The sequence below is a fragment of the Pseudonaja textilis genome, chromosome 2 (assembly GCF_049901715.1).
Source record: "Pseudonaja textilis isolate UNSWEBS1 chromosome 2, rPseTex1.2, whole genome shotgun sequence".
Lineage (NCBI taxonomy): Eukaryota > Metazoa > Chordata > Lepidosauria > Squamata > Elapidae > Pseudonaja > Pseudonaja textilis.
In genome coordinates this window covers 118,376,390-118,393,219 of record NC_141991.1, presented here as the reverse complement: position 1 = coordinate 118,393,219, position 16,830 = coordinate 118,376,390, and the positions used below count along the sequence as shown (strand labels likewise).

At 39.6% G+C, this 16,830-nt stretch overlaps 1 protein-coding gene across 4 annotated transcripts in view; it reads right to left on the bottom strand.

Annotated features, from left to right (window-relative positions):
* Positions 1-3,907: 3,907 nt before the first annotated feature.
* Positions 3,908-16,830, bottom strand: part of RGS9 (regulator of G protein signaling 9) — a 42,961-nt gene continuing 30,038 nt past the window's right edge. For 2 of the 4 annotated variants that reach the window (XM_087925046.1, XM_026711199.2), the window contains exons 12-17: positions 16,401-16,514; positions 15,691-15,806; positions 14,983-15,070; positions 14,313-14,451; positions 11,124-11,209; positions 3,908-8,937 (exon numbers count right to left, since the gene is read on the bottom strand). In XM_087925046.1, coding sequence (XP_087781172.1) covers positions 8,760-8,937; positions 11,124-11,209; positions 14,313-14,451; positions 14,983-15,070; positions 15,691-15,806; positions 16,401-16,514 — 721 coding nt within the window. In that variant the 3' untranslated portion in view covers positions 3,908-8,759. Of the gene's footprint in view, positions 8,938-11,123; positions 11,213-14,312; positions 14,452-14,982; positions 15,071-15,690; positions 15,807-16,400; positions 16,515-16,830 lie in introns of those variants that run through there. The other 2 variants (XR_003375076.2, XM_087925047.1) reach the window with 2 other exon arrangements.

The window sequence follows — 16,830 nt, the reverse complement described above, 5'->3', positions numbered from 1 at the left end:
TGCAATTTCAACCATGTGATGTCTTGATTTATAATCGCAACAATTTATGATTATAAATCTGGGCTAGATGATGGTTATAAGATGAAGACTAGCTTTAGTATGGACATGATCTCTAGGAGCATATTGGCAGAGTGGAATTGAATTTTGTTTGTTCTACTCATATAGCACAAAATGTATTTGTTTTTACATGGTTGATCAGAAGGGGAAAAAGGCAGAAGCTGATTAATTTGGACTTTTTTTTTAAAAAAAATCACCTTAACTAATGGTATCATTTGTTATAATATTTCAGAGGGAAGATGAACATTAGTTATCCAAGTGCTGATGCAAATTCCTTGAAAACAGCAAACTAGCACTGGTGAAAATGATTGTTTTCTGACACTGCATACCAAGCACCTTAATGATATATATCGAAGCACGTTGTGCATATTTGAGTTAGGGAGAAATGTGATCTGGAGCATGCAAGGGAACCTGACAAGAAAAACAAAGGTGCCTTTTAAGAAACACAACTTTGTCGGAATTCACAAGAACCTCAGGCACAGACATGCATCTCCAAATCACATTTTGTCCGTTGAATCCAGGTCTTTGCCGCAGTTCTAGTTTTTATATTGAGAGCTGCATAGTCCAGATATTAAATGTATTTTTTCATAGAAACACATTATGATGCCCTATGCAAACTTCCTAGAAATGGAAGGCATTACAAATTTGCCTACAGGGGAATAATACTATCTAGTCAGAATAAAAAAATGTTGTAATTTAAAAAATAAGATCTATGACATAGGACTTTCTAGATACCTGAAATGGTTTAAGGTTAATTACTTAATCAAAATGATGAGCAGCTTTACTCCGGCAACAAAATTATACTGGGATTAAATATATGAACTCCCTATAAGGGAAAAAAATATATGAAAAACAGGATCTGCTTCTGTGTGGGTAATGCCAGTAATTCTTTTCAAATTCTTTCTAGCTCTGTTCTCTAATTCAGTTTTATGATCAGGATCAATGGAATGTCACTTGGGTTTACATCAAAAGCGCCCCAAATCAAGAATATAGCCTTTGCCAGTATTGCATGCTGAAGTTCCTGCTTCTCTGTACATTGAATTCAGAGAGTTCAGCTTATTTCAGTGTTTGTAAACAAAGATGCCTCTTTTAGTTTTCATCACCTTGAAACTCTCACATTGTCAACTAAGATGGCCTCAAATTGTCTCATGTAATTCAAAAGAATCAGCTGTTTTTTGGTGCTTTCTATCAAACTTCTGCATCTTGTCACGCTGATACCTTTTCTGTTGTGTCTGTCATGCTTTTATTTATCTCCCTTGATCATTCGTCCTCTACAGTGTGAATTCCCTGGTGCATTTCTTTTGCCCTTGGCATGATACATCTTTGTTTCAAATATCACCAAGCAGTAGATCTCATAGCATGCCCTTTCAGGTACCAAACATGGTTGCACAGAATGGTACAAATGCTTTCCCTCCAGTTTTTCCTTATCTATGCTGCAGTATTGGCAAGGAAGGACCTACATCCAAGCACTGCTCACTATCACATTTATCCAAGGATTTAAAAGGATATGACCACAGTGTGAAACTCTCCAATGCAAAATACCAACGTATATGTCCATAGACCTTGAGACACCTGATTTCAGTTTGCTTCCTACAATAGCAGATTCAAGCTGATCATTCAGTCATAATAAGAATAGGTGACATTCTCATTACTAGCCACATGTTAGAGCAGATGGAGAGTTCCACAAAAATACATTGCCCATCCTTGAACTGACAGTGGCGTATTTGTGCTCTGGCAGTACACAAAAATGTTGCACCCTGGGAATTCTGAGATTAGCCCATTTCATAGCAGGGGGAATGGAATAGTCCAGGAAATGACCATGCTATATTGTCCATCCTTGGATCATAATATTTAAATTTCAATTGTCATTTTTATTTTTAAAAGGCACCAATTAATCTGGAAATAAGATATAACAGACTGAGGAAGTAAACATAGGGGGTTAATCAGTAATAGATTGATCCATATATGGTATATGCAGAACAAAGTTCTAGACTGATCCTAAAATGAAACGAGGATGCGTTCAAAAAGAATTTCTTTCATTTCTGCTTTACTCTTCATGGACTCTCACTTTTTTCCTTTCTTACAGGGAGATTCTTAGTTGTCTAAGAGTGATTTCTAGCCTAAAGGTTAGTAAACCTTGCTAAATTATTGTCTTTCACATTTTTTTAAAAAAAGATCTTCAACAAGTAACTCATCTTACTGTTCCTAGTGGTTCTTTTGGACAGAAAAATGGTTGCCCAATCTCTTCTTAAAAATCTCCAGTATGGATGCTCCAACACTGGATTTTTTTAAAGAAGAACTTGGACAGCCATTTGTTTCTAATTGTATAGGGTTTCCTGCCTGAGCAGGGAGTAGACTAAAAGATCTCCAAGGTCCCTTCCAAGTCTGTTGTTCTGTTATCCCCACCTACACAGCAGAATATAAGTAGACAGGTTTGCAATTTACTACACCATTTCCACTCTGCTATTCCTCCAAAGCAGTTCGAAGTTCTACTGTAGCTGCTGGGAACTGAGGGAACACCATAAATAGTGGTGGGCTGCTACCGGTTTGCCCTGGTTTGGGCAAACTGGTACCTAATTTTATCATTTTTAATGACTGGTTCGATGAACTGGCAAATCCGACTCCTAACTGGTCCTGCCCACCCTGCCCCACCCCTCCCAGGAGTCTCCACGCAGCCATTTTGGATGCAGGGCCCGCGTGGACGCTTGGAGAGGGCAAAAAACGGCCTCTCAGAGGCTCTGGAAAACTGGAAACAGGCCCATTTCTGGCCTCCAGAGGGCCTTTGGAGCCTGGAAGGCTGTTTTTGCCCTCCAGAGGCTCAAGGAAAGCCTCCGGAACCCAGGGACAGCCAAACACGCACCTCTGCCATGGTGCAGGAGGCCAACTAGGCCATGACCACTATGGCCACGACAACCCAGCCACCAGGAAGAGAACTGTTTGCTCAAATTTTTGAAGCCCACCCCTGACCATAAATGCCATAAAGCAGGGATGTCAAACTCAAGGCCTGCAGGCTGGATCTGGCCCATAGGGTGCTTAGATTTGGTCCACGGGGCTGCCCTGGAAACAGTGAAGGACAGTGAAGGACCAGCCTGCAGTGCCTCTGCCAGCAAAAATGGAGCCCGGGAAGGTCGCCCAGAGACTCCATTTTTACTGGCAGAGAGCTGCATGACATTGAGCTGGCCATACCCACCCTGGCTACGCCCACCCCAGCCACGTCCACTCACCCCCCCGCAAGGTCAAACACAACCTGATGTGGCCCTCAATGAAATTGAGTTTGACACCCCTGCCATAAGCCATTTAATGTTCATCTTCCAGTTGACATGTTCTATTGGTCAATGGGGCAGGGGGGGACCCTTCACCTAATCAATATCCTGAATTGTGAGTTCCAAAGAGACTCTACTTATTTTCAAGAAAAGCAAAATTGTAGTTTCTCCTGCTCTCATCCATGTTTTCAATTCACCTGGTATTTTTGCTTGGTCATTTTGAAAAGTAATGCGAGAGTTGCTGTTGCAAAGATGCCATTTGCTGTCACATTTAACTGTGGCAATTATTGTGTAGATGAAATGATAATGCTTGGCTTAGACCCCAAAGCCCAAATCCCCTAAGACAGGACAGGCCCGAAACTCCTCTAAATTGCTGCAAAGTACTGATGTAAAAAAAAAACCTTCATCTAACAAATAATATTGTGGCAGAAGGAGATGCTTCAGTAGCAGACTGCATGATTTTAAAAAGCTGCTGTTAAATAATAAATTTATAAAGAAGAAAAATAATTCAAATTAAAATAATAAAGTTGGAGATATGGAGAAAATAACGCATGGATGGAGACAAAGACAATGAGACACGTACACAATGATTGTTACAAGTTCTAGCTTTATTTAACTAAGGGAAATGATAGGGGCGGGAAGTATTGCAAGTCTGGATGAATAATAAAAATACAATCCAATGCTTGTACCAGTAATTAAAACAAGGTGAAGCACATTCTATTTTTAACAGACAATAAAAAGCACTAAATACGTCTTATAGATTGTATCTGCTAACCAAGCCACAATGGAAGACAGCATGGACAACTAGAGGCCAACAACATGGTTTCAACTATTTTATTTAATTCCTAGGAAATATTGTACTTTAACTGTACAATCATTCCACCTGAACTGGAACATACCTATCATGTGCATGCCAATCTAGAAAAGACAAGACATAGAGGTAGATGAATAGTTTCTCAATAGCAATAGCGCTTAGACTTACTTATACATCGCTTAACAGTGCTTTATAGCCCTCTCTAAGCGGTTTACAGAGTCAGTCTATTGCCCCCCTACAATCTGGGTCCTCGTTTTATCAACCTCGGAAGAATGGAATGCTGAATCAACCTTGAGCCTGGTGAGACCAGAACTGCCAAAATGCTGTCAGCTGGTGATCAGCAGAAGTAGCTTGTAGTACTGCATTCTAACCACTGCACCACTGCGGCTCAACTTCTTAGAAAAAGTTAAAAGAATCAAGGCAAGAGGTAAATCAGCTTGGGTTCCCTCCCATGGTCAAATAAGCAGGTACAGAAATAAAGGTAGTATCTTATTCCTGCCAGCAGGAACTCTGAATTCCTACTGTGGTTGTATGAACTAGAGCACAAAAAGAAAGCATATTCTTGCTTCCATTAAGAGATCAAGGGCTGTGTTATGTGGTTTGATATTATGTATATGCATTTTATATCGTCTTACCACACACAAAGTACACTGTCCCAATTGGGTAGTCATGGCTAGGGAGGCATTTGTTCAACTTCAAGTTGTGCACCAGTAATGTCCTTTCCTCACTGGAGGTGCTCCCATTTCAGCCATTCGTGTCCTGGCTGGACAACTGGACTCCCCTTGAAAGTTGCATTTGGCACAGAATGCAACAGTGGGACTTTGGAGTGCCCCTAGCATGGCTCATGTAACACTTCTACTGCATGAGCTGCACTGGGTGCCAGTTTGCTTCCAGGTTCAATTCAAGGGATTGGTCATTACCTTTAAAGCCCTTCATGGAATATTCGAGGAACTGTCTTGTCTCAATTATACTGACCCATTCCAACCAATCAAGCACGGACGGCATCTGTGTAATCCATCAGTCAAGGAATTTCAACTGGTCGGATTCAGGAAGAGGGCCTCCTGAGTTCTACCCCTGCCTTTTGGAACACCTTACTCCCAGATGTGAGGATAATCCCCACTCTTCTGGTTTTCCATGATGGCGTAGAGCTGTGGTGGCACAATGGTTAGAATGGAGTATTGCAGGCTAACTCTACTCACAGCCTGGAGTTTGATCCGGAGGGCTCAAGATTGACTCAGCCTTCCATCCTTCCGAGGTCAGTAAAACAAGGACCCAGATTGTTGGGGGCAATATGCTGTGTGTAAAGCACTATGGAGTGGTATATAAGTCTAAGTACTATTGCTATTGCTATTTCTGGATGAGTATTAAGACCTGATGTAGCCTTGATACAGTCTTGTGAATGACTGCTGGCTTGAGAAAACTCTTCCTGCCTTGCTCATCTTTTAACCTTTTCAATTTTTAACTTTGATTTGTATTTTTAACTGTAAGGTTTACATTGTTCTTACTCCTGTTTTTAATCTATACGTTTATTCTATGTGTTTTCATTGTGATGTTGTAAAGCTCGGAGTCACTTAAATGAAATGGGCGATGCAGAAATTAAATAAATAAATAAATAGATAAATAAAATAAGCCACCTGTAATCTAGCATTAAGCCCTTAGAAACTTCCCAAAAGACCAAGCTGCTAAGAAGCTTTTGCAAACTGGGATGTCCCTTCCTTGATACTTTTACTTCAGTAAGAATGTGTATTTGTGCGTGTGTGTCTAGAATTTGGTTTCTTCACTATTCTTAGTTGGGGAAGCTGATTCCCACTTGTGCCTGAGACTTCCAGCCTAAGGCTTGTGAACAATGCAGACTGATTTATTCTCTGCTGGGGTGGCTTGCAATTCCTATGGTTATAGTATGCCAGAGGCCATAATCTATTATTAGTCTTCTTTAAAATATGTTCAAACATAGAATATATTGTACATTTTCTAAATAACTAATGCATTACTAAAGAACCCTTGAAAAGATTCTAAGGAGCCCTGAAGTTACCCCTAAAGACTTTCAAAACATTATTTTGGTGCATTACATAGCTACAGTGTTGACCTTTCTAAACAGACAGAACATTTTAATTAATCTCCATAGTTGCATTTTCAAAGTTGAGGGTCTCAGGAAGCTCTGCCTAAATTACAGCAGTGCTGCTGGGCTACATTTAGATTTCTTTGATCTAACAGAAATTATCACTCCTCGGATTGTTTTAAGATCACATCCTTGGTATGTTCTCATGGCCTTTTTGACGATGGTGTTCTAGTTCTGCCAATATCACAGAGATTCCCAAACCATTCCTTGTATTTTGCAACCGATGATGAAAAGCAGTGACCAAAAAAAAAAAAAAAGGTCAGCCTAAGCCCAGCTAGATCAAATGATAGAAATAGCATCTGCGTGACTGAACTAACTTCCTGAAAATAAATGAAACATAGTGAGAAGTTGCATGAGCCTCAATTCCACTTAGTTGTTCATAAACCACTGAAATATTTCAAGCACATACCTACTATGATTAATAGCCACAGATTATTTAAACAAAAGGTCAGCCCTGCAATTCATCTTCACCTTTCTCCTGGGTAAGCTTTTAAGTTTTGCTGACTTTGCTCATAGAGAATGCAAGGGGGTGGAGGAATACATTTCTTCTGGCATTTCCAATCAGTTTAAGGGCTTTTGACCTCTGCCTGTTTTCAGACACATGGTAGTCAAGCCTCTATGACAGGCATATACAAGTAATTCTCCTCTTATGACATTTCTGTTGCTAAGCAGGAAAACTGATTACGTAGAACACCAGCATAAATATAATACATTCAGAAATTATTAAAAAACTGCTCTCTAGAAAAGCCCAATAGATACTTCATGGTCCTATATGTACATTACAAAACTTCTTCTTATACTCTATTATTGTATTATTTGAGATTAGTTGGAGTAACCCTTCTGTACTGAACAATCAGTAGTATTTAAACCTTGGAATTTGGTGGCGGATGTTAATCTCATCCACTAGAGCAGGTCTCCAACCTTGGGAACTTTAAGACTTGTGGACTTCAATTCCCAGAATTCCTCAGTCAGCTTTGAAGTCCACAGGTCTTATAGTTGCCAAGGTTGGAGACCCCCGCATTAGAGAGCACATCCATCTATCTATCTATCTATCTATCTATCTATCTATCTATCTATCTATCTATCTATCTATCTATCATCTGTCTGTTATCTATCTATCTGTCTGTCTGTCATCTGTCTGTCTGTCTTGTCTGTCTGTCTGTCTAACTCTAAAACTCTCCTGCTTGTCTGATTGTAACTTTTAATTACAAAAAACATCATATTTTTTGAATCAATATACATCAAATGTGTTAACTTAAAGAGTGTATCTAAAATCCAGGACCCACGACTCCCGTGGAATTCAAATTTGGCAAATTTGTGACTATCTCAATATTGCCATAGTGGTGCACTGCTCTAGCCAGCTGAAACCATGTGATCACAATATCCTGCACTCCTTGCCAGCTTCCCACAAGGAAGGGAATGGGAAGCTGGCAGAATATCAGAAGACCTTCCCTTTCCTCCTGATTCTTTGCCCACCCGTGGTCATTCTGTTTCTCTGTTTAGGTAAGAAAATATCTCTGAGATATTGACCCAACAAGTCACGAGTTGTCTAGTATAAAATATATTTGTCTGGTAGAATTGTAAAAATCCACTAAAGGTTTTCCTTTAAATGGTCACCAGGCAAATGATTAAGCATCTGAGCAGCCAGGATCTTTAAACTACTTAGGAAATCTGAAATATCTGTCCTAAAGAAAGACGCTGTCCTATTACTGCTTATTAAAGTGGATCGTTCTAATTAAACCTAACAAAGAATCGCACATTATCTGCAAACACTTTCTGAAGGGAAAGTAAAACACAACCCATTGTTGGTCAACACAGCCATTCTGAATAGGAAAAGATGATTAAATGATATTAAGGGATTATCCTAATCATTCACAAAGTAAATCTGCATTATGTATAATCATTTAAATGTGTCCACTAGTCTCCTTCCTCAGGGCCTGCTCCTTATCAAATTCTTTAATTGTTCTCTAGGCAATGATCAGATAATTGATATCTGGAAAGAAGATTCCATTTTTTTTGGCTGATGTCTTGCAATGGGATTCTTCAGCCCTTTTTCTTTGTTATTTACAGGCATAGAGAGGCCAGGCAGCTGGTTGCCATGGCATCCAGTCTTTGTAGCATTTGTAGAAGTGGGAGGGGAGTTTATAGAAAATGCAGTGTAAAATGAGCTGATCTGATATGAAAAGCATCACTGCCATTCTTGTAAGGTGACTTATTTTGCTACCTGTGTTCTAGGATTCTATCATCGGCAAGGGCTGATGAAGGGACACTGTTCTGGATGTCATGGCAACAGCTGACTGTAGATGGGATGGCAAGATGGGGGGTGGGGGAAGGAGAGAGAGAGAGAGAGAGAGAGAGAGAGAGAGAGAGAGAGAAGGATTGCTAACAATGTAACACTAGTGACACCTGCAGGCCAGGAGGCGGAAATGCAGCCCTACGTATAGCCAGCAACCTCCTCCTGGCTCTGGTTTTTCTCCTGCCCTGGGCTCTCCAGCCCTTAGGGGCCCTATTTAGCAGGCGGGGCCTCCTGCTTGAGCTGGCTTCTACGATCCAGCTTGCTCATAACCTGGGTGATGTCCACATTGGTGGCGGCTTCTCTAGCTTTGGCTTCTTCCTCCAGCTGCCTCAAGAGGATTGGGCTGGGACTGGAGCGCAGGTGCTTGCGGACAAATGGATTGTAAGAGCTGAACAGGAAACAAAACAAAGCCAGAGGGTTACTATTATGATCATTGTGATTATTATTAATTAACATATTTCCATTGTCTTTCAATAAAAGTATGGGAAACCGCAGAAGTGCCTTTCATGGATAAAAACAATCTACTACAGGTTTTAGTTCACAAAGGGTTATGCCTCTTAATACATTTGTTAGTCAGAAAGAGTATTATCAAGACTCCTATCATAACCTCCTCTTTTTACTCACAATGTCTGCGCTTAGTTTTAAGTTAATGGTGAATTGTTTCTCCATCTGAATTCAGCGTATGCCTCACTATCTTGATGCAACCCAGTCTAAAATTAAAACAACATTGGAAAGAGCAATTAAACTCAGTTTGTAGAAAGTGGTTTTCATGAAAACATGGCCAGAATATTCAGAATTTTTGTGGCTTTGTGTAAAGCCCTAAACAGATGCATAAATTTTGGGCTTCATCCAAAAATGTTGGAATTGCATCGGAATGTGAGCTTCATTACTTTTCCACCTATCTAAATATCTTACTCCAATATTTTATGGAAAGTTAAGGTGTGCTCTAAAGTAGAAATGAGAAAGAAAATGAGCAAAACTCTTTTGTGTAAACAAAAATATTATTTCTTTAATTCTGATGCAGATCTATAGTTGATCCCTTTTGTTGTTCACTGTAAATATTTATTGCGATAAATAACCCTGCCATAAAGATTATATAGATAAATATTCCAGAAAGATGCTAACCAAATAGTATTCTATGAGCTCAATATTCTGCAAAACTATGGATAAGTATCTCTTTTGTACAGGTAGTCCTCAACTTACAGCTATTCATTTAGTGACTGTTCAAAGTTACAACCACACTGAAAAAAGAGACTTATGACTGTTTTTCATTGCAGGCTAATTCTGCTGACTGCCAGGAGTCTGATTCTGACTGGCTCGAGATTAATTCAGCCTTCCCTCCTTCTGAGGTGGGTAAAATGAGGACCCAGATTGTTGGGGGAGGGAAAGGCTGACTCTGTAAACCGGTTAGAGAGGACTGTAAAAGCACTGTGAAGTTATATATAAGTCTTAAGTGCTGTTGCTATTTTCATACTTACATATATACTTTTCATATTTAATGACTATTGCAGCATCCCTCATGGTCACAAGATCAAAATTTGGATGCTTGGCAACTGACATGTATTTATGACAGTTGCAGTGTCCTGGGTCAGGCGATCCCCGTTTGTGACAAGCAAAGTCAATGGGGAAGCCAGATTTACTTAACAAAAGTGTTACTCACTTAACGACTGCAGTGATTCATTTAACGAGTACGGCAAGAAAAATCATAAAGTGGGGCAAAGCTCACTTAACAAGCATCTTGCTGAGCAATGGAAATTTTGGGCTCAATTATGGTTGTAAGTTAAGGACTACCTGTACCATTTTAGTATGTAACACACTTTGCAAACATGCTCAGCAGATGTATTAATAAAACCATGATCAGTATAGTTGAATCAACCTAGCTAAAAAGGTCTTTCTTAAAAAATAGAATCAATCTATCTAAAAAGGTCTTTCTTAAAAAATTAACGTTCACAACTTGATCTTTAATGAGATCTTTCCACTCCTATTATAGGTTGTCGAATATTGGGGAAATTACCATGGTTCTCAGAAAGCAGCTGCTGTCATTTTTCGCTCTTTGCATATTCTTTGAAAAGAAGCGCTTTGGAACATCCAAAACACATCCAAAGTACCCCTCTTTTGAACAGGCATGTCTTTTCCAGACTTGCATGGGTCCTTCAAAAGCCAATTCTATCCCTCCTACCATGTGAGGTACTATCGTATGCAAATGATGTGAGTTAAATATATACAGGTTGTGTTTTATTGATATGAGATCACTTCCAAAGGTTATTTGGGAAGCATCTACGTTCTAATTCCATGACATCTTAAAAATGTAAAAACAACATATACAGGAAAAAAAGTGATTTTCTTTTAGGTAATTTTTCATCTTTTTTTTCTCTTATGAAATAGTTATTGATAAGTTCTGTAATATTAATATTTAAAAATATTTATTTATTATTACGTTGAGTGGCTGCCCACCATTTTTCCTCCGGGAAAGACCACCTTAAATCGTGCAAATGTATAAATAATCATCATTTCCCTTTAGTTCCTAATTTAAGCCAATAATGAAGAAATGTAATTAAACCTCAGATGACTTGCCTTTTTTTAACCACTTCTTGTGGTACAATTGCCTTGGACAACATTTCTTTGTATACTGGAGACTTCAAATAGCGACCATAAGAATCCTACTAGGGAAAAGAAAGGGAAACTGGTAGTTGTAGATTGTAAGCATCCTAATTAAAATCATCTCTCTAGACAGCTGTTTAGGAGTCAAAGAGGCTGGGAATGGAGGCATCAAGAGAATATTCTCACCAAGTAGCAAAAAAACCCATCTCTTCTTAATGTTAAATATGCATCCTGAAAATTAAAGCTCATATGGCTAGAATTCACACACACACACACACACACACACACACACACACACACACAAAAGCGAGGCAAGGAAGATGTTTTCTCAGATGCTGACTGGCTCAGATGGGGTTGGGAAAGACACTGTCTATTGTTCTTGATGTTATTTTCTACTGAGCATTGAACGCAGAGTTGCTGTTGCAAAATGGGGAGCCATGTAAATTGAGTAAAAGAAAATAAGTAAATAACAGAACAATTGTGGCAAAAGAAAGTTTTCCTGAAAATAAGACCCAGTCTTATATATTTTTCCCACCCAAAATGGCATCAGGTCTTATTTTATTTTGCGCAATGTCTTCCACTGACACAACTTGCGGTGGTGGCACCGACAGCCCTGCCCAGCAGAATCCGCTGCCAGCCTACTTCTTCTGCAGTCACTTGTCACCGCTTGCGTGCATCAATTCCGGCCTCCATTTCACTATCAGAGACCTGTAGGAAAGGCATCTGCAGTAAGAAATGGGCTCTGAATTGATGTGTGTGGTGCCACCCCCGGCCTCCATTTCACCATCATAGGCCTTCAGGAAAGGCCTCTGCAGCCAGTAACAGCACTCCAGATTGATCTGGAGCTCGATTATTGGCTGCAGAGGCCTTTCCTAAAGGGCCTCTGATGGCAAAATAGAGACCAGGGGTGACACACAATCCAGACCTTGTTTCTTGGCTGCAGAGGCTTTTCCAGAAGGCCTCTGATGGCGAAATGAGGCTGGGGGGGATGCTGTGCATGTCAATCTGGAGCCATTCCAGAAGGCCTCTGAGAGTGAAACAGAGGCCAGGGACGATGCATGCAAGCGGCGGCAAGCAGTCACAGAAGTGGGTTGGTAAGGCAAGGCAGGTGTCAGGCCTGGTAAGCAGGACAGCTCCATCATCCCTGCTCATCCCCACCCTAGCTTAATTTTTACCCGTACATCTTGCCCCACCCCCTGCACCTTGGAGTGGGTGTGGTCTTAATTAGGACTTATTTTGGCGGGATAGGGCTTATATTGGACACACATGTGAAAATCAAGCTAGGAATTACTTTTGGGGTAGGTCGTTATTTTCGGGGAAACACAATAATACCCATAATAATAGACATCTTGGGTGCAGTCCCAAAACAACTAGAACACTACTTGAACACTATTGGCATCAACAAAATCACCATTTCCAATTGACTACCCATGTAGAAGTACCGTACAAGTAGGTTATGTCATAATAACTGCATGAGTCATACTAATATATGGCAATAAACTTTACCTTTGAACAACTAGAATGCTGAGCAGACCGTTTTTGTTTCTTATTGCTGCTAAAACAGGTAGTCATAAGATGGAAGAGATGAATTGATAATGGTATACTAAAACTTTTGGGTAACAACGTATTATGGCTGGTCACATAGTCAGTCAAGTGTTTGAATCTGGCATTTTTATCCACCTATCCAGTCCTTCCCAAAGACTTGGGATAAGCAGATGTTGCTGTTTGATGATGTTAAATGTATAGCAGAATGTAAGCTGTTCCAGTAAAGCTGCCTTTTGCAATTGATGGATGATGATTTTGTCAATGTCCACAGAGGGGGAGCTGGTGTGAAGGACCACAGTAAGGTGGCAGTTTCCTTTTTTGGAAGGAGCACATTCCAGAAAGGGGCTAGAGTGCAATAAGAGGCAGCACAGAAAGGAGTCTGGATAGCCACTCCCTAGAATCTCCTAAGATATGTCCATTAGGCTAATAGGAACAAAGGTTTAGTCTGGCAAGATTCTGTATGAAACGGTAAGCAAATAAAGAACTGAGCGCTAGCTGAATTGTTCTATATTGTTCTTGGACTTAGCCTGTCATGAGTGGAAGTCTGTTCTGCCCTATTGAGATCTGAACAGCCCCAGACATCAGGTCAAGACATTGATAGCTTCACCTGTGCCATTTGGGGTTGATAAGTAGAACTGAGTATCAGCAGAATACTGATAATATCACACTCCAAACTAAAGGATGACCTTACCTAGTGGTGTCATGTAGATGTTGAAGAGAAGAGGGGAGAGCATCAAATCCTGAGGCACCCCACACAAGGGGCTGTGAATGCAATCTCTCCCCATTGTCTCCAACTAGAACTGACTACTGAGAAAGATGAACCACCGGAACACAATGCCTCCCACAGTTCCACTCCTACCCCCAACAACTGGTTTGGACAGGTTCTGTGGTCAATATTATTGAAAGCTGCTAAGGAGCACTTGATGTACATCCCATTGCGCACCCCATTCTGGTTCTGCCAAAGGTCAACAATAAGTGCAAACCAATGTGCCTCTGTAATATCCCTTGGCCTAAAGCCAAACTGAAATGCTTCCAGCTAACTGCTTCCAGATAATCCATTTGTCCTAAGATCCTTTGAAGCTGTCATTCAACCACCTTTTCCACAATCTTTCCCAGAAAGGGGAGATTGGAAACTGGCCAATAATTCTCTGAAAGGGAAGGGTCCAGAGCTGATATCTTGAGGAAGGGGCATAGCATTGCTTGTTCAAGATTGGTGGGGCCACCCCCTCTCTCAAAGGGGCTAAAACCGCTACATGAACCCACCCCTGTGTTCCCCTCCCCTAACAAGGAGAAGGCTGGACTAATAGATATAAGGACCTTGTCCACTTCAAAGCCCAGGACGTCTCAGTTCCTGAAAAACTGAATTTTCCTCTTGAAAAACTTATTCTTGTATGAAAGTCATTCATTCCAGAATGAAAATCATGCAGAATCAACCCTAAATTATCTTTCGTCACACAGAGATGCTCCAATGTGTTCTCTCAGGAGCAACAAGGAAGAGATATTTGTCTATATCTAGGTGTGTGTATACAGTATATATGTTAATATCCTTTTTGTTTCCTTCAAAAAATATCTAGGTAGCTGGAATGGAAATTCAAATGGAAAAGCAAAATGACCAACCTTTTTCATGAGCATATAAATATGAGTCTGTGCAGCATCTAAGACATAGCGTTGAGGGTTTTTGAGGCCTCTGACTGTAATGCCCATAGTGGTGCTATCAATATTAATCCAGCGTCTTGCTCCTGGGGCCAAGAAGGTTCTAGAATTGAAAATTATAAGGAGAAAAAATATTTAATAATATCAGGAAGTTGGGATTTTTTCTCATCAATAAAATCCTTTTTTTTTTTTGCTTTTTGAATATGAACTGATATTGCATCACTTTCACATATTTCAAATATGATGTTGATAACTAATAATACACAGGATTAATATCACAGAAGATAACAACTATCATTGGAACCTTGAAGTATTTTCACCATCTCCAGCTGACAGTTTGATTAGGCTGTAGACTTCTTCAATGAAAAAAAGTCACATTTAATGGCTAGCTGATGAAAAACAATGTGGGATAAAAATCAAATAAATAAATAAGGCAGAAGTTTAGGAAAAGGTAGAATTCTGAATAATAGTCTGATACTATTAGCTTCTATTGATGGACACAGTTCTTTATTTCTATTATGGTACAATATGGTTATATTATTAGACTGTATTCTCACTGTCTTTCCTTTCACTGCTTAATTACTGAATACAGCAAGAAAAGACACTAGAAATATTTCAAAGTAGAATATCTCACTTGTAAATTTCTTCTGCTTTTTCTTTCGCTTTGGATTGATCTCCATACTTCAAATCTTCACAAGCTTCCCAAAATCCCAGATTCTCACCTGAATTAAACAGGAAGAAGAAACAGCATCTTATTTATTAAATTTATACACCTCCATCTTATTACTGAGAGTGACTCTAGGCAGCATTTTATGATATCAACTCTTGTAAGACAATATTAAAAAGAGAATAAATGAGTCTAGAATGACCATATTAAGATCATGAACAGAGTTCTAGAACATTTGCAGATTTAATTTTTCTGACTCTGCTCTCCAAATCATAACAAACAATTTCCCATTATCCAAGTAACACATGGAAATTATTTTCCCTGGTATGTGGCTATCATATTACCCCTTTTTTATTTATGAATGTCCCAAACCAGGGGGATTTGTAAAGGACAAAACTTAATGTTTTTGAGCCCTTTTACTAAACCATGAAGATTCTGTTGGGCCTCAAGTATATAATGGCTTCTCACTTCATAGACAAAATCTATAATAAGTCATAGCTTTATTCTTATTATGGATAGCTGCAATGTAATCCCACATCACCTTGCAAATAATTAAGGGATTAAATCACTTTCTGTGCATAAAATTCCTCTCAGCTTGCTGTGGAACAGTGGACAACAATGACTTCGGACTAAACACCTTGACAAGTGGAAAAGCAGGCACATCTTCATACCTACCACTGAATTCCTTCTTCAGGAACAGCTGGAAATTCTGACGTCCTTTGGGGTCCTTCATCAGCTCATTAAAGTTTAAGGCCCATTTCTCCACCCGTGTCTTGGTGGGGATTTCTACCCTGCCAAAGGAGAAAAAGTCTCTTTTAAATTAAGATTGAATTCATGGACCTGCTCACATGTTTATTTATAAATAAACAGTGTTGTTTCTCCCTGAAATCAATTATTTTGAGAGGTGTCTATTTTGTTTTGTGTTTTGACAGAACTGAGAACTCTGTCTGTCCTTTCTTTAGCAAACTTTTATTCACATGTGAGTGAATGCTCAGCTCCATTTCTTGATTGAGGGAGCCAGTGTGGTCCAAAGACAATTTCCAAGGTCATGTGGTCAGCATGGCTATATGCCAAAGCTACACACAGACATTCATAAACTGAAAGTTGCTCTGATACTAAAACTGGACTGGAATATGTCCAGGGTTCCTTCCAACTTGATTATTCTGTTCTGTTATTCTTTTTATGCTTGAGTGTAACCATCCCATCAAGCCCAAAGAAAGTCTGGAATAGTATAGGATCTCTTGCCATGGGCAGGAGGTTGAACTAAAAGACCTCCAAGATCCCTTCCAACCCTATTATTCTATGTTCTAAAAGAAAAGGGGGAAAAAAGGAAAAGCAAGTAAGAGTCAATGTAACTTAGGAGCTGAAATAAACGCTATACATACAGTTTTGCATTGAGTTCCCAAAAATCCACATCATCAGAAAGCCAAGGGTTGCTGGGTAGGCATCCTGAGATTATAGGGTCATTGGAGCAGAACTGTTCACAGTACTTCACTATTCTGAAAGTATTAGAGACAAAAACCAAGGAAACATCTACATGCAGTTATTAGTCCAGAATAAATAGATGAATTCACATTATTCACATTTCCAATGACATCCCAGACAGAAGAACATTTCATTGATGATATGATGAAACAGTAACACTTGCAGTTTTCTGTCTAGCGTATTATTGACCTGCCAGTAATTATCGTTCCTGTATTATTTACAGGGTTAAGAGACACGGAGCTCTCCAAGAAACTGCCTTCAAAAGTCTAATTATACTACACTTGAGTTTCTGTAGGTGGCAGCCCCTGGCCAACCTTATCTAGATTCAGA